The sequence below is a fragment of the Taurulus bubalis genome (genome assembly GCF_910589615.1).
Source record: "Taurulus bubalis genome assembly, chromosome: 1".
Classification (NCBI taxonomy): Eukaryota; Metazoa; Chordata; class Actinopteri; order Perciformes; family Cottidae; genus Taurulus; species Taurulus bubalis.
This window is the reverse complement of record NC_136589.1, coordinates 10,242,480-10,267,740: the sequence shown is the minus strand read 5'-3', so window position 1 is coordinate 10,267,740 and position 25,261 is coordinate 10,242,480. Positions and strand designations below refer to the sequence as shown.

Genomic DNA, 25,261 nt, shown 5'->3' with positions numbered 1-25,261 from the left:
TTTTTTTGAATGGTAGGGGTGTCTTGAGGCAGGGGTAGTCTTTGTAATCCAGTTATTATAGTGATCTGGCTAATTTAATCTGTTGTGATTAGGATTAGGCTTCGTTCAGTTTAATCCAGTTGAAAAAGTCTGTCCCAACAGAGCTCAATAGCTGATAAACCACAAACAGTAACTGGGATATAAAAGGCATGTATAACTCAAAGTTCCTCACCTCAACCCAGTGCTTGCACTGCTTCATTTTATGTTAATTCCCTTAATTTGTTCACTTAATTTGTTACATTTTTACCCTTTTTCTTGATCCCAATTGACAAAAATACAAAATACAACCAAAACGCATAGCATTGACATATTATTGATAATTGAAATAGGATTGTTTGAGTTTTTCAGATAAAAAATGAAGCTACAACTAATTAGAGCTCATCCACTTCTTTCACTTCTTTCATCCAGGTCTTTTGTTTATTGCCATATGTATTTTCCCCCATTTTGCACACAAGTTGTGGCCCCTATATCCTCTGAAAGATGTTTTGGACACTTGCGGACAGAAAATATCACGCACACACATACATACAGACACGTGCACACACAAAAGGAATCAGTTTAATATAAATTTCCTGTCCGTGTTTTATTTAACTGGATGTTTGACACGGTTAGATTGTTTTTGTCTGTGTGAGTGTGTGTGAAGGAAATAGGGATTACCTGACGGAAGTAGAGAAGGTCAAGCTTTCATTGATAATTCGCTGATATGGCACTTTTGGCCAAATTAGTTTTTTGAAATAGTACCCTGCTCCCTCTGGATAGGAGTATTAATACACACGCCACGGTCTGCTGATAGTAATTATAACTTGAACACCTACATTTTGTTCCATATAAAAAGTAGAATGCTCAGTAACTTTCTTCCAAAATGACCTTCTTTATCCTCATTTATTCTGAGAAATGTGATTGGATTTTGAATCCAGAGCCATGTGTATTGCATGAGTCATACAGATCGGGTGACATCATATATGTCACTCTCTGAGAGTGTGGGGAAGTGTGCATCAGACATGAATGCATGAATCATTGTCTCGCTCGGTATAGCCCACTTGTCCCCAGGGAGTGAACTCTGACACCACTTCATGGATTGTCCCTCAGAAGCACCTCAGTGGCATAGCACAAAGACAGCCCCATCCCAGTGGAGCCTCCAGCATGTGACTGTGTCCAGCAGGAAGGCGGTTGTTGTCTTTGAACAGTCAGGCGAGCAGTTTCCCCGTTTGCAGTCTTTATGCTATACCAAGCTCACCGGCCTCTGGCGGTCTCTTCATATTTACGGTACTGCAAAAACATCAGATTGGTATTACTCTTCTCATCTAACTCTCAGCAAGAAAGCAAAGAGGCATATTTAAAAAAAATATCTAACTATTACTTGAAGAAAAACTGAACTATTGGAGAAGCTCTCTTTAAAGGGGATATAAAAGTGTTTGTACTTTCACGTTTTATTTTAACTTGGCGTGATGAGAATTTGAGTGACTAATGTTGAAACAAACTGTTACGAACCGAAGTGTTTGCCCTACACCGGCAGAAGTTTAATACAAAGTAAATTAAATTAGAGACTAAGTAACCTCATCGGCTTGATATTACATTTCCTCATGTAATGAAGTGGAGCTTCTAATGAGGACCAAGACACGTCTTGTATGAACGGAATCACTTGACTTAATAACTGCAGTATTACAAACTGTTCAAGCGCTCTGTTCAGAACGCGCTCTTGCACCCGACATGTATATATTCCACGTAACGTCAATCATTGTTAGCGTCAACAAGCACGTATCATTCTACTTTCTGCCTTCAAAGTAAAAGCGCTTCCTGTTTCCATGCTCTTCACAATAAAAGTAAATCATGCAATCAAACAAGTTACAACACCTCAAGAGGGTGAGAGTTATGTGCGTTTTTGTGTCACAGTGAACCACGTCATAAACCCTAATATAGACTAATGAAAACATGTTCAATAAAGCTGCTGCAGTTATTCTTATAACATTTTATGTCTTGCATTTCCAGAATAATAACTTTATTGATTTATCATATATTGTAATATAGATTAATATAAGAATGAAGAAGGGCATTAACTATTGAATATTTTCTTATCTTTAACGTATAACAAGGGACATCTTTTTATGTATATTTGATGGGGTGTATTTATACATATATTACAAGCCTATAAGACCAAACAAAGCATCTTTGTATCTCTGGGACCATTGTATAAACCAAAAGAGAGCTTGTTGAAATGTAGCCCCCAGGCCTTGCTTTGGATTGTCACATTCTACCAGTTAACCAGTACACAGTTAGGTTGATGATCAGGGCATTTCACAGAGTTCCTCTCTGATTCAGCGTGTCCTCTCAGACAGCCATAAACAGATGTGTCTGCAGGGAGGGCGCCGGGTCACAGAGGAGGGGCAACTGAAAGAGACAGGGGCTAATAAATGAGAAGAGATTTATGGATGCCACGGATATAAAACTGATTGGCTGTGACATTGTGAGAGATGCATATTACCGCCTGCAACAAATGACACGCACCCACTGACACACCAGTTACCAGATACATGTGTTCAATGATATGCTTGTTAACTGTATGTAAGTGTTGTTTATCAGTTCCATAGATGTGTACATACAGATGGAGACGCAGCATCGTGCGATGGGTGGGCTCAGCTTTGAGCTCTTCAGTAATCTGTCTGCGTTTTCACCAGAACCAGAGGAGCTATTGACGATCTGTCCACACCACACACTTCTCTCAGATTCACACCCCGCACACATATTCAGTGTAACAGTAAGAGACGAAGGAGACGTCAAGGAGAAAGAGAGAGGGACAGATGAGTAAGCAGAGTTCTGCTCCTGACTCGCAGGGAACAAAATCTATCCCACAATTCACTGCTGAGGGTCACAGAGTCCTGGTGCTGTCGAGGTAATTTAATAGCCCATACTTTCTAATGTTTGTGTATTCAAACTTGTGTTTCAATGCATGCATGTGTGTGTGTGTGTGTGTGTGTGTGTGTGTGTGTGTGTGTGTGTGTGTGTGTGTGTTCTATATACATGCATGTTAGATGAGTTGGGTCGATGGCTTTTATAGGCTTTTAGGTAATCATGGCCAGCACAACCCCCCTTCTGCCTTTTCACTCGAGGGATTTTTCTGTGCAAATTTGTGTCTGTTGCATTTGGTAGCTGTTGACTTCCATTAGATCAAAAATATGTTTAGAATATTTGTTTCATACATCTTGAAGTACCAGGCGGGTGGGGTTTAATGCAGCCAGCATGAATGATAATAGAAAGTTTTGCCTACTTTTTAGTTAACTTATTTATTTTTAAAGGTGCAATTTAAAGGGATTCAGAGCAGTAATAAAGCAGTAAACAACTATTAGCTATTTAGTTTACCTGAGAAGAGAATGAAGTTGTTCCCCCTCTGTGTGAGTTGTAATCCAAGCTTCTCCCTGGTTTGTTGACATAGCTGGGCCTTGCATGCTTTTAGTGCGTGTTATTGCATGTTAGCTGTCCTGACCCACAGCATAATCTGGGAAGCGTAGCACACACTCCAGTAAACACCGTTAGCTCTGTAGTTTGCACAGTTAGCGCTGTTAGCACACTTTGCTGTGAGCACACTTTGCTGTGAGCTGCCAGCTCAGCTGTCGCCATCTTGAGAGCCATTGAGAGGCATTAGAAATGCTCTCAGTCACTGAGTCAACGATTATCAAAGTAATCAACTAATTGATTAATCAACTAATCGTTTTAGGTCTATCTGAATTGTTCCGGTGTGATAAATCACTCTCATTACTTTAAAACAAATGCTTAAAATGAACACAGTTAGGCATAATCATTGACTTTTTACTAGATATTGGTGGGTTTGGGATTTTAGTTTATACAGTAAATGCATTGTCTAATCCAAATGTCCCAATACAGGCAGAATATCAATCCTCACTTTTCTCACAAAATTGCCAATGATGTCAGCGACCATCAGAGCGAGACCTCATTAAGTTTGAAAAGAAACACTTCTGAGAAAACAACAGAGATAATTATGATTCGTAAATGCTGCTGCAGAGCACCTAATCAAGTTGACAATGCTGTAATCTCTGTTAGTCCTGTGTCAACAAACTGCTTCTGGTACCTGAATGCACCACTGCAATATAACATTGTCATTTTTTTTTGGAGTACATGTTACTGAATATTTACAGTTACTATAGCCATTCTCTGACAATGAAACACCAAACTATCTTACAAGACTTGTGCTATATATTATATATACAGTATACAGTACAGTTTCAGATAATTAAACATAACATATTTTGTGTGTCTGCATCCATAAAGGGTTGTATGACCTTAACTATATTGTTTATTGTGTCACTGTGACAATATTAACTTAACTTTTGGAGATCTGGTGGTGGGTATGAGGAGGGTTGGTGACCAACACAACGAGGGGTTTCTGTTACGCTGGTGTTTATATACCACTCCTGCAGTTTAAGACAACCTTTCTTAGAGTGAGCATGAGTGTGTGATGAAGTGTTCATGGTATGTTCTGCTGAAGGTTTATCACAGGAGTTCTCCCTTAAAGCCACTTCGTATTGAAGATTATAAAGCTCGGGTCTCATTTTCTGAGTGTTTGTGTGTGTGCAGTTTACCCCAACAGACGGGGTTGGTGAGGCTAAGTCTTTTGAGATGGTTCCCTGATTAAGATGGGGGGCACATTAAATAATACTTCCAGGCATGAATACAGGAGGCCCCCTCTATGCCTCCAGGGCTCCAGGGGGAACAGGCTGAGCTTCACAATGCTTTACCCCAGAGAGGCCTCACCCCACTGGGCTAATGATGACTGCACCTGGCCCCCTCAGCTTGGCCTTGTGAAGAGGAGAATAAAACCACACACGCTTCATATCACATAAACCAGCTGTCTATCCATTTGTACCTCATTCATACAAACTGTTGTCTTTGGGGACAGTGTGTGTAATGTTCCTTGATTTGGGATTTTTTTACCCCCTGCTGTTCTGGTTCTGTGTGCATATATATGTGTGGTGTGTGTGTGTGTGTGTGTGTGTGTGTGTGTATCGTGAGATATCATTTTTCACCCTACAGGGGCTCTGAGTAACCCTGTAACCATACCTCCTCCTCCTATGCAACGAGGGGTAAGCTTTTCTGGAAAGATCATACGGAAATATTAACTCTCCCCCTCTCCCTCTTTCGCTCTTTGTGAGATTTTGATACACATGAATACTGCTGACAGCTATTGCCTCATGGCTAATTTAGACATAATTTCAGTCAGTGTTGTTACATATTAATATCACTCAAGTCAACTTGTCAATTAATAATGTTTCAAGAATCACTTCTAATGTATATTATACATGCAAAGTTAAGCATATGGGGACATACTTCATTTATACGTTCACTGTATTTTTTATTAAGTGAGGGTTTACCTTAATACTTTTCAGAAATATGTATCCCCACTGAAGAAGAAAAATAATCCAGATGTGGTCAGCGTTGACAACAGCAACACAACTTCAAACCTATACCACCATCATTTGCCCTGTGTGTGTGTGTGTGAGAGAGAGAGAGAGAAAGAGAGAGAGAGAGAGAGAGAGAGAGAGAGAGAGAGAGAGGGAGATTTGGAAGAGGCTGTGTCTGCACCGCCCCGTCGGTGTGTGAGGTGAGCAGCGCCAAGCTTACTCTGTCCCCGGACTGGTCCTCTCGCTCAACCGTACGCACTATAGCCTACCCACAGCCTCACAAACACACACGCACACGCACATCCACAGACACGCGTATACACGTACACACACGCACTCACACATACATTGGAACACTGAAACGAGGCAGGCCTGGAAACCCGGGGCTCTTCAATTAGCGCTCCTCCGACGGATCCCTGGTGTGGACATTTTACATTTTCTATCACAGTCTCCTTGGATTTTTCTCATGTGGCTTTTTGCGCATAGAAGCCCGGACGCTGCCGAGGTGTGTTTGAGCAACTGAGCCATTTCGGAGATGAAGACACACGCTCGGTGAATGGGAAACACCAACACGGAGGCACAGCTACCTTTCCCCAACCCGGACGAACACGCTCACCCTTCCGTCGGCGAGATTTGCTCAGCCGAGACCGGAGCCGGTGTCTGCGCTCTGCGGGGCCGGGCGCGCGCCGTCTGGGAGGATTAGGGAGAAGGAGGATGGAGGCGTTTTTCACAGAGGTAAGCCATGGAGAATATGCCACCGTTATGGAGCCAAACACCGATGACAATTTAAGCATTTCACGGCGTGATACAGGCTGTACATTTTGCACCGATACACGGCCTCATGTGTAAGATGCCTTTGCTGTTTTTCTTCTGATTTCCATCGGTTTGGGGTTCGGCAGGTGTTGCTTCCGTCGACTGGAACCATTCCTCACAGTTCCTAACAAACCCCACACGGAATAGGCCTGTACCTTGACTGCATGCCCTGTATGTCGATTAAAAATAAGCACCCCGTTTATTGCATTATCACTGCGGAGCATCAGGGCCCGGCTGCCGGCCGGCGAGGTGAATTAATTCAGAGCAGAGCATGCAGATAAATTGGCCAAACGAGAGCTGACACGGACTTTTGCATTCATAAAGCTGGCTCTAGGATTAAAGCCAATCTGTCAACGGAGGGTAGACCGTGTTGACCCACAGCAACAGCCCTCCCACACCATGCTGCCGTTCAGATACCCGTTCTGTGCTTTTTGGTGCGCTGTCAATGGGACGGAGCAGGGCTCTATGGGTGGGTGTGGGTCGGTAACGGCTGCGAGAATTGAGGAAGGGGTGAATGAGGAGGAGGCATATGTGTGTGTGTGTGTGTGTGTGTGTGTGTGTGTGTGTGTGTGTGTGTGTGTGTGTGTGTGTGTACGTGTATGGAAGCTAGGTGAGACAAATGGTACTGAATATAAATCAGTGGCTATTAATTCAGCCCATTGCATTCCTCTACTGCCTGCTGGGGGGAAACAACTCACAGGCTTTCACCTCAAGCATCCTGGGATCTGACAAAACCATTCTCATGCTAGCGAAACCGAGCCCGATGGGTTTTTTATATTTTCATTTCTTCCTCCCTCCAAGGGTCGATGCAAACCCCTCTTACTTCATCCCTCCTTTCATTGTGGTTTTGGTCCACAAGCACCATTCAGTGGCACATGCATCCACACAATGTCATGCAACGATGTCTTGTCCGCTGACTTCGATGCCAATATCCGTCCTCTCCAAGCTACTTATCCTCCCCCCTCTTAAGTTAATCTGATATGGGTTTAAATGTCTCCCACATTGGCAGTGATGTCATGCCATGTATCAGTGTGTGTGAGTGGTTTTGTGGGTATCTATGTGGGTACAGAATAATTTTGAGCACTGATGTCCGAGGTCCAGGATGTTCGGGCTGTTGCTGGGGCAAAAATAGAAGTGTGAGCTATTGAAGCCTTGCAATAATGTGTAATTTTAACAATTAAAAAAACTTATGAAAACTGTTTGAATGCTCATGCAGCAACCACTAAGTGCAACAACAATATTTCCTGCTCCATTTCCCATCAGTCTGTGTGTAATATATTGATCATAGCATTGATTCACAGACCACACATCACCAAGCCTGCAGCCCAAACAGGCACAGACTCTGAAAGCCCGTGTGAGACCTGAAAATGGAGTGACTTATTGAGTTATCATGTTGAGGGCCGCAGTCCTGCATGAACTGCATATCTGATACCCTGAAACATGACTTCATGCAGTGGGGTGCGGAGTAATCAATTATCTCGGGGAGTGTCTGTCCAACATCCACTTAGTTTCATTCCTCTGCAATCTTTATCTTCTTTCAGTGCGCTCCTCCACTTGTCTCCATCCTTTAAACCAGAGAGTGAACAGCTGACCTCTCTCTCTCAACCCAGGCAGAAAACATGATAGCTGGCCGACCAGCCAAGCATGAAATGTCAGGTGGCAGTAGTCTATAATCCCCTCATATTCAAACTACTTTGGTTAGATTTTGAATATGGTAGTTTCAGTGACATTATGCTCTAAATACAAGAAATATACTTTTTTTGTATGGTTTGCTAAAAAACATCATACATGTGAAAAGTTAGAGGATGCTACTGGGGACACACATTGGAAGAGACAGTGAGAGGCATAAAGAGACACATTACAATATTATAAATTGTTTGAATGTCCTGAAGCTGCTTTTACACTACAAACAGCTAAACTGTTATTCTGTGTTCAGATGAAAGTAGTACAGTGTAAATGATGTATTGTTAACATAAGAGGGTCTGGAGGTCTTGTGTGTCTGAGCAAGTTGGCATTTTGTGTGAGTGTTTGTGTGTGTGTGTGTGTGTGTGTGTGTGTGTGTGTGTGTGTGTGTGTGTTTGTGTGTGTGTGTTATAGGTCTGGACTCCAGGTGCACAACCACCATGGGCTGATAAACGGGAGATAGACAGGTGTGAATGTGGAAAAAACAGCTTTGACACATTAGCTCAAGCCTGCTGCTGTGTTGCTGTATTATATCTGCCTGTTTATAGCCTCTCTTTCTGTCCTGTCTTTGCCCAGTACAGTTCAGTCCTCTCCTCCTCCTCATCCTCCTCCTCGTCCTCCTCCTCCCCCTCCTCCTCTTTGCTCTGGTTTACCTCAGTATATAACTGAGCAGGCTGTAAAGAAATAATTTACCACTGAAATGCAATTTGTTGAGTGGCCACTACATACTGAGAGTAATAGCAGTAAGAGCTTTTTCTCACTGAGTTGATTTCTTTTCATGCAAAGAGCAGCAACATATTAATCATATGCATTCTGTATGGATATAAGCTGTGAAACACTCTAAACAAACTTGCGAATCTCAAAGCAGCTTCCATGTTTGAGCTTGAACGGTTTCATCTAATTGCAGTACAAATTCAGTCTTTTCATTTGTGCAATGCATTTTGATGTAAAAAGCTTATAGGCGTGAATTTAGATTGTGGTCTAAAATAATGCCGGATTTTGTGTGAAGTGCATGCTGCAGGAAGGCTGGTTCAGTGGAGGAAAGGGAGCAGTCACTGGAGATGTGTGACCTATATTCAGCTCCAAACACATTTGTTCTGCTCAGGAGCTGCATCAGCTTTACTTCTCTCTCTCTCTCTCTCTCTCTGTCTCTCTCTCTCTGTCTCTCTCTCTCTCTCTTTCGCTTTCTCTCCTCTTTTCCCTTAGCTCTGATGCTCTCTCTCTCCCTGCGGCCACTCACTTGGTGCTTCTCCATCTCAGTCAACCTACCTCTTTCGAAGCTGCTCTTCCAGTCTCCCTCTTCCTTTTGGCGTCTTCCCTCTCCTTCCTGCATCCCCTCCTGTCTCATTCTCCGGCTTGTTCTTCTTGTGTAGGTGTGAGACTATAAAGCTTCAGTCAAACCGCACTAAAGCTGTTTTACAGTGTGTGAATTAAACAACATCTCCAGAATCCCACTGTTAGGTTCCTCTTTATGGAACTTGGCAATGTGACCGAACATTTATTTTGTAATATATCGCTACAAAAAGTTAAATAACAGCAAATGTAATAATGACTATTCTTTTTTTAGTAAAAGATTTCTTAGAATTTGGAGAGCTGGAGTTACATTTATGCACTTAACTATTGCCTCTTTGATTGATTAAACTATTATTGTATATAGGGCTTTGCTTAATGATTATTTTCCTTATTGATTAATCTGCTGATTACTTCCTGTATTAATCAGTTCATCGTTTAACCATCAGTCCAAAACCAAAATATGCTCAGTTTAAATGATATAAAACAAACCAAAAACAAAAATGGGAAATCCTAACAATTGAAAAGCAAGAACATTGCACTATTACATTACATGTTGTCCCTTTTGTTTGAGATAAAAATGACTTAAATGATTAATAGATTGCCAAAATAGTTATATACTACAAAGTAGTCATTTTATTGTAGGTATTCTGAGATTCATTATTCATTTATTATTTTTTTTTATTATTTATTTTAAGTTATTCATTTAAAATGAAATTGCAATATGAGTTAACTTGGATTGGTTTGAGATTCATAATGTCATCAATTTGCATTTTTTATTTATCTCTAAATACAATACAATTTGAAAAGAGATCAAATAGAATACAAGTAGATAAGAAACTCAAAAATTAAATAATACAGGGCAGCATATCCCACAATCCTCTCCACCTGAACAGCATCTCCCAGCATCCACCGGTGCTTAGAGGAGAGAGCTGTTTCCATGGTGCCCTGTTTTCACACTGTTGCCGTGGAGTCTTGTTGCCAGGGTGGGGGTGGGGGCGTGTGACTGTAGTTTAATCCAAGATCAGAGAGAATGTGATAATTAGCAGACTGCTCAAAACTGGCCTCTCAAAGAGGATTTGCACTGTACACACACACACACACACACACACACACACACACACACACACACACACACACACACACACACACACACACACACACACACACACACACATTAACAGTTGTTTCTATCTGCTGCCTGTTAGGGTTGTATAATTTAGCAGTATCTGATCTGGTTTACTTTGGATAAACGATTCATGTGTTTGTTTTGGAAATGAGGACAGGTCAAAAGGTTATCTGTCTAAAGCTTTGATATATTCCATAATAATAATAAAGCATGCCAAACAGAGAACTTGATGCTCTCTCTCTCTCTCTCTCTCTCTCTCTCTCTCTTTCTCTCTCTCTCGCTCTGCTGATTATTTTCTCCCATAAGACCTTTAATTAAAAGATAATTAAGTGCTTATATAGAATTGTCCAGAATTGTTTCTCCATTCCCCCAGATGTTTTTTTTTTAAATACTGAGTTGAATTTCCACTGTAATCTCTCTGACTGACAGATGTGACTCATATAGGACAGGTGACATACCCTCACCCACTCGCACATATAAACACATGTTGTTGCTCTCCTTCCAGCCGCCATAATCTGCTGAAAGCCTCGCTGTCCTGATTGTATTATCACCTTTAATGGAATATTACTGACACAGTTTAGGCCCCTGACACAGGCTGCACTAGAGGAGACGGATCAGAGAGCTTTATAACAGTGATGACATGTTGTAAAAAAAACGGTCAAAGCAGCCAGTCTCCATTACAGCCAATGGTTCTTACAGGGCTTTAACACCAAAAGTGCACAGAAAAAAGACCATTACTGACACCAAAACACTGACCTTCACAGCATGCGTCCAATGGGATTCTGTCATTGACAGGAGGGGGAAGTTATGATGCTGTAAAAGTTAATTTTGTGCATCCATGAATTTTCTTGTCTGTTGTATTTATTAACAAGAAGACTAAACAAGAGTAAATATATCAATTATGTTTCTTTAAGTAGCTTGTAGTTTTCATTCGAAAAACTAACATGACAGTATAACTCATTAAATTGAAGCTATCACATCAGTTGGACTTATCTCGTAATCACAGCAACTCCACTTGAAGGCACCATAAAACAACAATTACAGAAACAAGCCCTCCATCCAGGATGGACAGGAACCATATTGGCAAGAGGACCCTCCCCTCTCCTCTTGATTACCTCACATCAGCACTTAACAACCACACCCACTCTCCTGTCAGACACCCTTCATTGTCAGGGGAACAGAGCTTAGTGGAGCTTGATGGCTGATTTTAGCACAAAATGTTAAAAATAATACATCTTATTTGCCAGATTCATTGCCGGAAGTATCAAAAAGAGCCCAAACACAGAGAGGTTTGGAGAACCGAGTTGCATTGAAGACATAATCATGTTGCATTATTAATGGCTGGTTGTGTTTAGTGAGTCTTGGATATCCTCCGGTGTTGTTTTAACATTGTGGTCGAAGTAAGTGTCATTAATGAGTTTAAGAGTTCAGCCAAGAGAGAGACACCCCTGACCTTCAGTCTACAGAGATCTACTGTGTCCTCCAACCTCCATGCTGGTCAGTTTCCTTCCATTAGCTGGTGATTGGTCAGCTGTTTCTGTCATCATTTATTCATCTTCTGTCATTCTGTGTATTCCCTTAGTCTCCCGTACTTTTTTTGGTCCCGTTTTCTACTTTTATGTATTTTTTACTACAGTTGTCCCTTTCCCCCCGGTTCCTCGCCCACGTCGGTCTCCTCTGTTCTCCCTTTAGTCGATGACAGCCAGGTTGTCACACTTGCTTCCCGTGGGTTTCCTCTTTTTCTCTCTTTTTGTTTTTCTGTCAATCTTTCTGTCCCTTTCTCCTGAGACTCCCTAAAAACTTGGTATTTTACCCTGGGATTGTGTTACTTTTTTCTTTTTCCCTTTCCCTTTATCGTTACGATTAAACCATATGTCTGTAGTGATGGTACTGTCGCTCATTCCACCACTTTGATCCAAATCTCATGAATCTATGAGAGAGGCGGCCTTTATCAGACACACACACACACACACACACACACACACACACACACACACACACACACACACACACACACACACGCACACATGAATGCTCAAGGGATACTTACACTCTTTTGTATGCTCACTAATGAAAGATTAGGAGATGGTCAGGAATTTCTAAATAGTTCTCCCATTTCTTTCAATTCTCCCGATTCTTTCAAACACCTGTTTAAAATATTGGTTTTGTATATCTGTTTCGTGCTTCAAATGTCTCTCAAAATGAATGCATTTGAAGTTTTCAGAATAACTGCCATGTTGAACAAGTTGTGTGTTCATGTGTCAGGTGCAGAATGGAATCATGCCTGAGTGAAGAGAAAAAGCTAACAATCATCTAATGTATCGCGTATAAGGATTAAACTACTCTTTCAGAATCACCAATCATTTTTCCTAACATGCACAACGAAATTCTTTGGATGGGATGTTTTGGTACTTTTTAAACTCCTGTTGGTCAGAGAGCACGGTGTAAGATATGTGCTCAGGGGTCATGTTTGAGGATAAAGTGACCATTGAGGTTTAATGGAGCTTGACGAAAAGGTGATGGACAAAGCAGGAGGCCCCAGTTTGACTGCACTTTGGTTTGAATTTCATAGTGAGAAACGGAGAGGGAGGGTTTTTACCATACATGCGGTTCTGAGCACACAGAAGTGACTGGAGTTTGTTGCCATGCATGACCATTCCGGTCTGTCTGGGCCAGTAAGAGAAGGGGGATGGGAGGAGGAGCACGAAGGTGTTGCTGGGTGTAGGTTGTAATGCTGGCAGGTCATTTATTACCCTCTGTGTCTCCCCTCGTTGCATATTCCCCAGGGATAGCGCGTAGCTCAGGCAAAGTACATCGATCAGGACAAGAGACCAATTTGAGGAGACAGAATGGCGAGCCAGACAGAAAGCAAAAACATGCATAATATTCTTATTTACGGAGAGCATTAGGAGACAAAGGGGAGAGAGAGTGTATATGTACCACTAGTCCAGTATTAGAGGTTTTTGTGGGGTCAGAGGTCATTTTACCAGTTAAAACAGGATGTGTTGAAGTACTTGTGAACTGTGAGTATGAGCCTCAGGCCGAGGCGTTCATCGGGTCAAGTCACGGCACCACCATCAATACAATGTCTTTGTGTGCTGGAATCTGACAGGCAGACGAGCTTGAGTTCGGGAAGAGACAAGCTGGCTGCAGAGAGAGAGGGTCGAGAGGAGGGATGAGGAGGGCTATGGAGAGTTACTGAGGAACCAACAGCACAGAGGCTCTTGAATCTTTCAGTTGTCAGAAGGAAATCAGATGGATGAGCCTTGTTCGTGCTAAGATTGGAGGGAATTCACATGAAATGTAACATGCAGTGAATATCGTCAGATCTTAGACTTAAACTGTCCTCAATGAGGCAAGTTATGGTGGAGCTTATAACAAGATGAATTGATATAACAATGTTTACCGTCTGACTTTAGTTCAGTAGCACTAAAGACAAAGTACAGTTCTTATCATCAGATCTGATGATGGCGCTGGAATAAAAAGTAGCCAAAGTTACAACAATGTCTCCCATATTTCATGAAAAATCCATTCAATAGTTGACAAGCACTTTTGCATTGGCTACACTTTTCAGATCCGGAGGTCGCCCCCTGGTTAAACTTTGTATCCAACAGCATTCAAACTTTCTTCCCCCTAAGCTACCCAACAGTCTGTGTATATAGTGTACCGTATGTGTGGGAATGATTTCTGCCTGATTAACTTGACAGCCTGGAGCATGGACTGGTTTTCTACTATCATCAGTGTGTGTGTGTTAGATTGATAAAGAGAGCAGCAAAAAAGACAGAAAGACTAAGAACGAGAGAGGCGGGGAGGATCACAAAGAGATCAAAGTTGTCAGGGAATGCTTTGGGGTGAGGCACCATCTGTTGGTAAAATAATTCATTCCCAGCTCTCCTCTGCTGCTCAGTTCATCACATGTTCACATCAGGTGTCCCACAGAGTCTTTTTAGGTCCTAAGTTTCGAGTCTGGAAACTTTGTTTTTTTGATGACATTATTATGTTAATACTTCCCCTTTTCCCTCCGAAATAATGTTCATAGTATCCTGTGATTTAAATGCTCAATAGCTCAAAATATCATCAGTTATTGAGCCATCAGATAATGTATTTAGAAATGTTTTTTTATAAAAATGTTATCTTGCAGCCACTTACTCTTTTGATTTAAATCAATCCGGACTCAAAATATTCTGATGGGGCAAAACATTAAACATTTAACAGTTAACATTATTTAGCATTACTAATTGGTTGATTTAGTTAATTGTGATGTAATTTACAATGCTTGTTGACATGCGCTCGAGCCCATGTTATTGTACATTTCAAAGCAATTCAGTAAATTGTACCAGTTTATAGGAGGACATTGCAGTTATTTACAGTACTTCAGTAGCTCTGTTGACTGCCTCCTCTTCTTGTTTCCTTTTCGCTCTCCTCCTCCTTCCAGCCTCTATTATGCTGTGCCCCTTTTTAGGGATCGAAGGGCAGAGGTCAGTGACTTTGTGAAAGAGGGCTTTGTCTGTGTGGAAAGGTCTAGGAGGAGCACACTTCCTCTGACCCCCCCACCACACACACACACACACACACACACACACACACACACACACACACACACACACACACACACACACACACACACACACAGATGCCAAGCATTGTTGCTCTACCTTAGTGGAAAGTCCAGATGTTACAGTCTTCGTCTCTCATTAAACACATCTGTGACATCTGTCTGCTCACCCATGCACACTCATCATACATTTATACATACATGCCAGGGTCAAGGGTCGGATTATGCTTGAACAGAACTAAATTGTACTGTGTGTCGTGCGGCCATGTTGGAGACCAAAAGGGTTTACAGTGGTTTCAAATGGCTCGCTAGTACTAACTAGTTAGTAAATCTAACTCTTATTCCGCTACATTGGTTCAGAGCTGAAAACCTCCACTCTATTCAGCAGGGTAACCCAAAAATGTTTGTCGTACTGGTTGCTTAAATATGTCTTTGTGTGTGTCTGTGATCCAGGGGGCCCGTGTTTGGGTCAGACAGAAGGAGCAGCTGGTTCCCGCCACGGTCAACTCCTGTGGGGATGGAACTCTTATCGTCACCACCGACTATGGAGAGGTAAGAAACTGTACCATTAACTGCCTACTTGAGTCTCATGTTTTTCCCGCAAGCCCTTTTACAGCCTGTTTGTTATGAGTGATGTGAAAATATCCCATTTCCACAAAGTCAAAGAAATGAAAGAGTGTGTGTTTTAGTCGCAGTTGGGATTTACAATCCTAACAAACCTCTGAGCGCCTGTGCTGCATGGCTGCTGCCAGCGCTGTAAGCCGAAGAGGCAATCGCACTCAACAGTAGAGGAGGTTGTACCAGCGGCCGTTTCAAAAGTAGTTTAGCCAGTCGAGCTAACATTCGGCACTGGAGCTGACAGCGCTGGGGCAACGAATAGGAAGAAGTTGCATTGCCTATTATTCATAACCCCTCTTTTGTAGTCACCTGTTGCTGTTCATGGTTGGCGCTTTAGAGAGGCCACCACGTTTCCACAATTATGCAGGTTTTTCCACTAAAACTGTGATGATCTGGGGAAAAATGTTTAATTAATGATGTGAAGGGACTGTTTTTTTAGTAACCAGTATAAACAGAAGCAAATTACAAACACTCTACGGACTGTAAACACATTTAATTAGTTTAAACCATGGAGGAGAAGTAAACACTGTCAGCATTAGATTGCTTCTGAACGAAAGCTGCTGTAGTTGCTTGTTATATATCATCTTGACTGTGCATTAGTTTTCAGATAAAGGTCAGATTGGAGGTGAGGTTGCAGGTTCACCCTCTCCTGCGTAGATCGATAGAAACTCCTTCTCATGATGCCCCAGTTCCTTCCTCCTCCTCCCCCTCTTCCTTCTCATATGTATGCAAAATTCATCTGTGACACACATTCCGCCTCAGGGGAAGAGCTAGAATAGATGGAGAGCATCATGGGAGCACATTTCAGGATATCAGGAGAGCTTGTAGTTGTTCTAAATGGCAAAGCCAGGCGGCTGCTCCAGCCCCGGCCCTTTAACACCAAACCCCCGGCCAAAATAATGTAATTTAATGTTTAAATCTCATTATGAGTGTGTGTGTGTGTGTGTGTGTGTGTGTGTGTGTGTGTGTGTGTGTGTGTGTGTTTGTGTGCGTGTACATGCGTGTGCTCAACTAATCTGTATCAGAGCAACATGCTCACGTTGGATTTAATGTTTTTTTGATGGCTGATGTGTTTGGCACACACACACAATAACATGCGCTCCAGTTGGCAGCATTTAGATGGAGCTAATAATAGACTTGGTCCGAATTCAAGAGTCTCAATCCTCCCTTTTTACCCCCAAAGAAAATCCACATCTAGGCTCTTGTTCACAGACGTACAATGGATTCATGTTTGGCCTTTGAGACACAAAATGGCCAAATGTTGCTCTAAAAGAATCGTCTTTTGATGTCGCTACTTCGCCGTTCTTGATTGGGAGACACAGCGGGAAGAGACAGGCCTCTCACAAAATAGGATTGGTTATAAGAGCAGGCATTCTCTTTGCTCTGGATTATGAATGTCCTTAACCTTCCCAACCCCCATCCAGCCTTCCCTGCATCCCTCTGCCTTCCCCACTCTGCTAGCGGTTAGTGTTAAATGTTAGCTCTGCAGGAGGTGGTGAATATTTGATAGAGAATCAGCAGGATGGGTACTTTACCCTGTTACAACAGAACCTGACCCATGCAAACAGACCCAGGCTTCCCCTCGCTCCCTGTTGCTCTGCCCCGGGTTCCCATGATCATATATACTGTATATATACAGTAGAGTCTCTAAAACCCTTGAGACATTTTAATAGAGGCTGCAGTGATGGCTGGTAGAAAAAAAAGCAAAAAAAGAGCAAAATTTAACAGCATTTGAGAGATTTCTTTACTTTTACTTTCTTTCTCGTGTTCTGCTCCCAGCTGCCATGTCACTCTGGTTCTGTAATCTAAGGCCCTGACCCAGTTCACCACATTAAATATTCTGGGTTACAAATGCTGTGGCTGCAAAACGGCAAGCCTTCATGTCAAATCAGCACAACTCACAACTACCAGGGGTATATGTGCACGCCTTTTACATTTTTTTTTTCAGTTTTCATGAAACAGATAATACCCTGTAAATCCGTTCATTTAAATTGACTGTGTGTATTGTTGCATGTTTTTTCATCTACATTGCAAAGTGCCAAGTTAAAAAAAAGTTTCAAAATGTCAGCCTCTGCCGTTGTCATTTTAGAAAGGTTAGTTGTGTGCTGCTCATTGGATGGGATATATATCATGTCAAGTGTCAAGTCTTTGATTCTTGACTTGCAACTTTGTAATGGTAACACTGTTTCTAACTTATATATATATATATATATATATATATATATATATATATATATATATATATATATATATATGTATATATATATATATATATATATATATATATATATATATACATATATATATATACCAATATATCCTTGACATATAAAAGGTGGAAAATCTCCTCTCAAGGGAGGCAAGGAGGTATCTTTAACAGATGTTTTCTCCTTTCAATTTGCAGGAGCTGCATTTCTACTTGGAACTGCTTTCATCCTCCTTTCATACTTCCTCCTGTGCACGAAGCTCATTTAATTTGCCTGTATTTGCATCATTCTTTCAGTCACTACCCTGATAGAAATCAGCCAGTAAAACAAGATCTAAAACCAATCTCATTGGATCGGTAAAAAGCTTTGATCATACACAAACATCTCATCAGTGGACCAAGGTTTTACCTTTTCCTTTTAAGTCTGTGCAGCTTACTGCATAGAGAATATGATTATATTATATCAGATTAGAGAACATTTGAATGAACCTGTACTAAAACTGGGTCAGCAAAGAAGTGGATATAGATAAATATAGAGCACATACAGTACATGGTAATAAGATATTATGAATGAACATACTGATGATAACAAAAAAACAGAGAGCATGATACAACTGCAAATGTACTTATAGACGAAAGTAGAGCTGAGAAAAATAGTTTATTAGTTTGTTGATTGATAGGAAATGAATTGGCACCTGTTTTTTTATATACTCAATTACTTTTAAAACATATACTTCCACTTTCTAATTTGTTTAGATTTGCTGCTTTACCTTGTCTCATATGTTAGTTAACTGATTAAGTTTTGAGCTTTAGACTGTTGGTCGGACGAAACATGCAACGTGAGTACGTCACCTCCAGGATATTATAATGGATATTCTTTTGACATTTTATAGACACACCTAATAACCAAACTAATGAATGAAATTACTGTCATTTCCAAACTTGTACTTATAACCACACATGTTTAGGAAATTCTGTGCCTGACAGAGATCATTTTCATTTGGTTGCCAAGGATACGGCCACAGAGTTAGCATCAGGCTCGTCCTTATGCTCTCATAGTAATGTCCCAATGTGTGTCTCTATAGGTTGCATTTAAACCCACACAGGAATGAACTGCACATGGGAAAATATGTAGATACAGACAGCAGTCAACGCAAGAGTAACACACACCTGCATCCACACACACACACACACACACACACACACACACACGCACACACACACACACACACACACACACACACACACACACACACACACACACACAAACATGCCTGTACACACACTCTACGTTATGATTCATGGACGGTGTGTGTTATGTGACCTGGATTTCAGTCGCTAGCGTGAAAGCTGCAGCGAAAGCTCACGCGAGCAAAGAACATGCTTCAGGGATGCCTTCCTCGTCGTGCACACACAAAAGGACTATGGACACACACACACACACACACACACACACACACACTTAGTCAAATGCATCTAATGAAAAGTGCAGAAATTACTTGTTTTGTCTGATTTGGCACATACACAAGTTGATGTGTGATCTCATGACCCACTTTCAATTTCACAGTTTCATATTTCTACCCCTCTGAGGACCCCGTAGTTAGCTATACTCACTCGTTTAGTAACAAATAATGAGATTAACTCTGGAACACACAAACACTGAATCTGTCTCGTCTCTTGCCTTCTCTCTGTCTCTCATCATCCCTGTCTCTCTGAAGAGTCCCGTTAACTGTGGAAAATGAAGCAGAGATCCCCTTGGGGTGGGATGAATGTGAGCTTGCTAAATCTTAAAGGATGATGACATATGGAAGGTGTTCCACACCCCAGTGCTGAATGGGTGCTGTGGGGCAAAGAAGGCTTTAACAGGGTTTAAGCTTGTTTTTAGCCTCCTCTTCCCGATCCAATGTACCAGATCAGTGGTAAAACAAACAACAAGGGGATTGATGTTACCTTACACAGCAGCTGGATTCTCACGATATCACACAATCACACGAGGATCTCGCGAAAATCCACCCTGCCAGGCTTCAAGTAATGCGTCAGCTTCCAAACCACACCAAGACCAATCAGTGTCCTGGATCTCCGGGTGTTGTGTAAGTGTGTCAACACAGCAGCAGCTCCTAAAGAGTTAGCATAGATGCTGCATTAGCTATATCAGAACTGGAGAGTATTTCCTCATTGAAAGAAGCGCAAAGAACAAACTAAACGCTGGTGTTGAAACTGTTGACAATTGTAAATCGATAAGAGAACGATTTTACATTACTCAACATAAAGGTGCTAAATATCTATGATGGAGGGTTGGCCTCCACACGGCTCTCAACATGGCAGCGGTTGAGCCGGCACTGAGCAGCAAACGGTGCTAACTGCACGAACAGTGCAGTGTTGACAGAGCCAACAGAGTTTAGCAGAAGGGGAACCGGAGGTCGGGTGTTACACTTCCACGATGATGCCGTCAGGACGCTGTGGTGAAGAGCGGCAGCAATACGTTAGCCAGTGGGACACTGACCCTCACCCTGATCAACTACTTAAACAAAGGACAGATGCACTCTGATTACAACACACCTAGATGTGATTCCAATATATCTTTGCTTAGCAAATAGTTATTTGCTGCTTTATTAATGCTCTCTATTTTAAATTTAGTGCATTTAACTTAACATATCTTTCATGCAAAGAAATTTGCTTTGTTTGACAGTTGGCGATTTTTGCTATTGCAAAGGGTCCAATGCAACGGATTCAGCTCAATAACATGTCCAAATGAGCTCATTATAACAATTTGGTTTAACAGATAAAGTGACATTTCTGTCTGCAGCTGCTCCTTTTACTTTTTTTTTGATCTGAGGGGTTGGATCATACAAAAGACCTCCTCTGTGGTCCATAATCCTAATCTGGCCAGTGGAGGTCTACCCGATCTGTTTCAAGGTCAGTGAGGAGAGCTGCAGGTTCTTACAGTGGTCTACTGTGTGATAAATACTGTACCTTGCACCGAATATAGGTCTGTGAAGTATATAGGTCACTGTGCCCACAGCTCTTTCTCTCTCCATGCGCTATCTTTATCTCTCTGGTCCCTTCTCCTCCTCACTTTGGCTGCTGCTAATATGTGAAGTCAGATGAAGAGGCTTGTCTCCCCTGGCTCCCCTCTTGAATCATGCAGAGCAGTTTCAGACATCAGAGGGCTTTACAGGAACACTGTGTATGAAAGTATATTCACACGAGCAACGCAGTTTAAGAATGCAGGCATTTTCCTGCAGGAGAGCAACAGAAAATGTAAAGAGGGAAATTAGCTCTATCAAGATATCAGATTTTCAAAACAGGATTATTGTGGCCAAAGGGTTCCTGATAACGATATTATTGCAAAAAATAATAAAAAATAATGCTATCAGTATAATGTTTGCCATAATCACCTAATCCTTCTAGAGTCTAAGCATGTTTACACTACACACAAAAGATATTACACTTCAACATGATGAGAACATGAATGTCTGAACCAAATGTCACGGCAAGCCATTCGATATTTGTCGAGACATTTCACTCTAAACCACAAATGTTAATTTCTTGGTGGCGCCAGAGGAAAAGTCAAGAGATCATCAAAGTCAGTAGGATTCATCTTTAGAAACTGTCATGCCAGTTAAGGCAATTGTTTATTTCTGTATGGACCAATAACCTTCATCCCAAGACCATCTTTATAACGATCATCAGCATTGCTTATTTTAACTTAATCCCATATATGTTGTCTCCTGCTGTAACTACTGGCTAGTGTACCAAATGTGTATTATTCCACAGCTGAAAATTGTCCTCAACAAATACAGTTGCTGGGGACAGTTTTTCATTGAAGAGAAATCAGAATTGGTTAGCCATGCTCTACTTGTGCATTACTCTCATTCTGTCTCTCTCTCCTTCTGTCTCTGTCAGTCTCTCTCTTAATATTGTTTTTGCTCACTAATCCCATGTCTTCCCTCTGTTCCTCTCTCCAATAATGAATTATTGACTGTGAGGTATCCCATTTTAGACTCTCTGTGTCGTCAAATTTATTGTGTAAGTGTGTCTTCACATACAGTATAGTTTTTCTGTGTATTAATGTGCACCAAGAAGCACAGAATATGTGTTAAAACCCACCAGAGGGCAATGGAAGACAAAGATAGAGACGTTTGCAAAAACCTGTTTTTGATTCTTCCACTTCAGCTGCGTTTTATTTCAGTCACTGACATACTTTCTCACTTCATAGCATCCCTCCTCTCTCTGAGCCATCTGCATTTGTTTGGTTTTCGTGCAGCAGGTCTACTTTGTCTGCTGTTAAAGGCCTTTGTATTTGAAAGCAGCTTTGGCATGAGAAGCAATTGTAAAACCCAGAACTGCAGCAGGCATTTATTTGCTTTAATCTTATGGTTTAATGTCCATGTTTTCTTTTCACTGAGAGATCACCATTGGAGAAAGATCCTTCTTAAAGGGGCACTCCACAGATTTTACACATCAAATTCAGTTTTCTCGTCATGAAGAGTTCTCCTCCTTGTTTCATGTCTTTTGTGACTCTGGAAGGAGCTTTCTTAACTCAGGGAAAATAACCTTGATGATGATCGTCCTCTGGCACCGAGCATTATGAGTTTTACATTAAATGGAAAGAAATTAGACAAGTGGAGGTGAATTTTAACGACCACGGCCCAGCCATCCATTACAGTTGTCCTTGTGTCCTTCCTCCCTTCAACACATGTGCTGATGTGTGTGTGTGTGTGTGTGTGTGTGTGTGTGTGTGTGTGTGTGTGTGTGTGTGTGTGTGTGTGTGTGTGTGTGTGAAGCATTATCTTCTGCTCCACTATAATTTACCCTAGATTGCAAAGGCATGCCTGACTTTCTGATTGTCATGGCTCTCAGTAAACCTTACAATTACCGGCAGGGGTCTGAGATTGAGCAATTTGGGCATTACAGTCTGTGTGAGTGAACACACTGACATCCATGTGCAATAGATAGGCAGATCAGGAAGAAGAAGAAAAAACAAGCTGAAGGGGCCCATCAGAAATAAGGATGGAGGTTTCAGGAACTGACATTGAGGAGAACTGGAAGATGAAAAAGGAAGTTGCGGGAGGTTGAAGTGTGGGAGATGCAGGACGGGGCAGGCAGAAGAGAGAGGGGTAATTGAATGAAGAGTGGGATGATGTGAGGGTAGAAGAACAGAGAGAGATATGACAAAGAGGGGGAAGGGATAAAAGAGGAGTGACGTACAAAGGGAAAGCGAGATGTGAGAGACAGACGTGATGTTTGAGACATGAAGGCATGCAGATTTAATAGGATGAGAAAATTAAGAGAAAAGCCTTCTATGTAACTAATGGACTTGGATATAATTTGAGGGAGTCGTTTGTTCTCACACATATAGAAATTCCTTCTGGTCTGGAAGTAATACGGTCAATATGGAAGTGTCTCTACGTGTGTACAGCTGTCAGAAACCAAGACTAACAGGCATAATAATGCATCTCATCACTCAGATCAGCGCTTCTCGCGTGCGCATCACACACATTGAAAAGTCCAAACATACGTTTACACACACACACACACACACACATTCATCACAGCTGAGTGAGTGGGCAAAGGTTAGTGACTTTATGGGTTAGACCTTTACCAACAGTTACCATCAAGACGTTTAATTCTAAAAGAGACGCAAGATTAGGAGTGCAAAACACAGATAGTTATTTGTCAGACGCAAACAACGTTTTCCGTGCAGACGTGTCGTCAAACGAAGATGCCGCCCTGAGAGAACTGTCTGCACGCAACAGCTCTGTGCAGTGGAAGACACAGTTACTGGAGTGAAATAGATTTATTTAAGAACAAGATGTCTGAACGCCTGCAGCACGCCCCTCTGCCACCCAACAGACTCCCAACACATCTGCTACAGCAACACACACACACACACACACACACACACACACACACACACACACACACACACATGGTGTGGAGGCTGGCTGTGAGCTGAGCTGACATTAACAACCCAGTTCTGTAAAGGCCGTGGTTTCTATTCTTAGACAAGTTGATTTTGCTGGAATGAATGAACGACCTTTATGCTGAAATATAATGATTTGATTATCTGTGTGTGTGTGTGTGTGTGTGTTTGTGTGTGTGTGTGGAATGCAAGAGAGAAAGATCATAGTTGCTGCATGTGTGTGTGCCTGACATGAAAACACACCGAGCTGCGATTCACCTGTCATGTCCTGCCAGATCAGATCTGTTACTCTCTCTCTCTTCTACTTCTTCTTCTTTCTCTTCCCCTCCCAAAGACGGGTTCCCCACTCGTCTTGTCCCCTACTGTCCAGTTGCCATGGCGATGGATGACATTGATGAGATTGGAGTCTGGTTAGAAGAAGAGCCACGAAGCTCTCATCGTGTGTATTTTCGTCATGTTGCATCACAATTAGCTAAAAATGGAATCATCTTTGTTTATCCTCACTCTGAACAAGACACCGTTATTATTCAGTAGGTATCATGACCAGTGTGATCAACCTCAGAAGAGATATTGTGCCATATTTTAGTTTTATTTAAATGACCTTGACCACACACAATTCCAAGTAACAGCAGCATAATACTAAATGCAATGCAGTCAATATTAATAGAATACAACACAGCACGTCACTCAGTCTCAGTGTGTGTGAGATTGCAGGGAAACTCACTTTAAAGACAGAGACCGTGTGTAAGAAGTGGAGGTACTCGTCATGAGGTCACCCATTTATTTGTGGACTGCCATTATGAAGCCTCAAGTTTGGCATTTTGGCCTTTGCCATCTTGTTTTTTGCAACCAGTGACCATCAGTGAAATCAGTGACCATATTTGGACTGGGGAGGAGTTGCGTAGGGACACCTTATACAGCTCTTGTAGCGGTAGCGACATCATGCAGTATTGAATAAGAATTAAAACTAGCGATTGAGACCATGAACTATTTTTTTTCACAAGGTTTAGTGAGGTAATAAATCAAGTGAGACTCTTGTCTTTACAATCAAACCGATTTGTGCAACCAGAGGAGTTGTGAATTGAGGCTCTAACTGAAGTGGGAATAGATGTGTCAGGCTGACAAGACTATAACTTGTGTAATTCAACAAATTTGTAGATGATAAGTGACAGTCTGTATGTCTTGTTGTCTTCCAGGTGTTGTACCTGCAGCAGGCGGAGGTCACCAGGGAGCAGGTGTACGCTATGCACCAGTCCAGCATCGATGGGGTGGAGGATATGTCAGCACTGGCCGAGCTGCATGAGGCCGCCATCATGCACAACCTGTACCAACGCTACCAGAAGGATAACATCTACGTAAGTGCATTCAGATAGACGCATGTGTTTGTAAGTATATGTCAGAGAGTGTATGTATGTGGCCAAGTGTGTGTACTGTCTACATTATGCATAAGGCTTTTAGTAGGGAAACATAAATCTTCTTACCAGACACATGTACTCTGAGGGAAACAGGAGAAGAGGGAAGCTTATGAAGTGAGAGTTAAAAGAACAAAGAAACTAAACACTTTCAATGCACATTTTTGCAGAATAGA

The 25,261-nt window shown here is 41.8% G+C and overlaps 1 protein-coding gene across 1 annotated transcript in view; it reads left to right on the top strand.

Moving 5' to 3' along the window:
• Positions 1-6,167: 6,167 nt before the first annotated feature.
• myo10l1 (myosin X, like 1) overlaps positions 6,168-25,261 on the top strand; it is a gene marked incomplete at both ends in the record, with an annotated part of 36,164 nt that continues 17,070 nt past the window's right edge. Inside the window, 3 exons of the mRNA XM_079229361.1 lie at positions 6,168-6,188; positions 15,377-15,475; positions 24,870-25,028. Coding sequence (XP_079085487.1) covers positions 6,168-6,188; positions 15,377-15,475; positions 24,870-25,028 — 279 coding nt within the window. The remainder of the gene's footprint in view (positions 6,189-15,376; positions 15,476-24,869; positions 25,029-25,261) is intronic.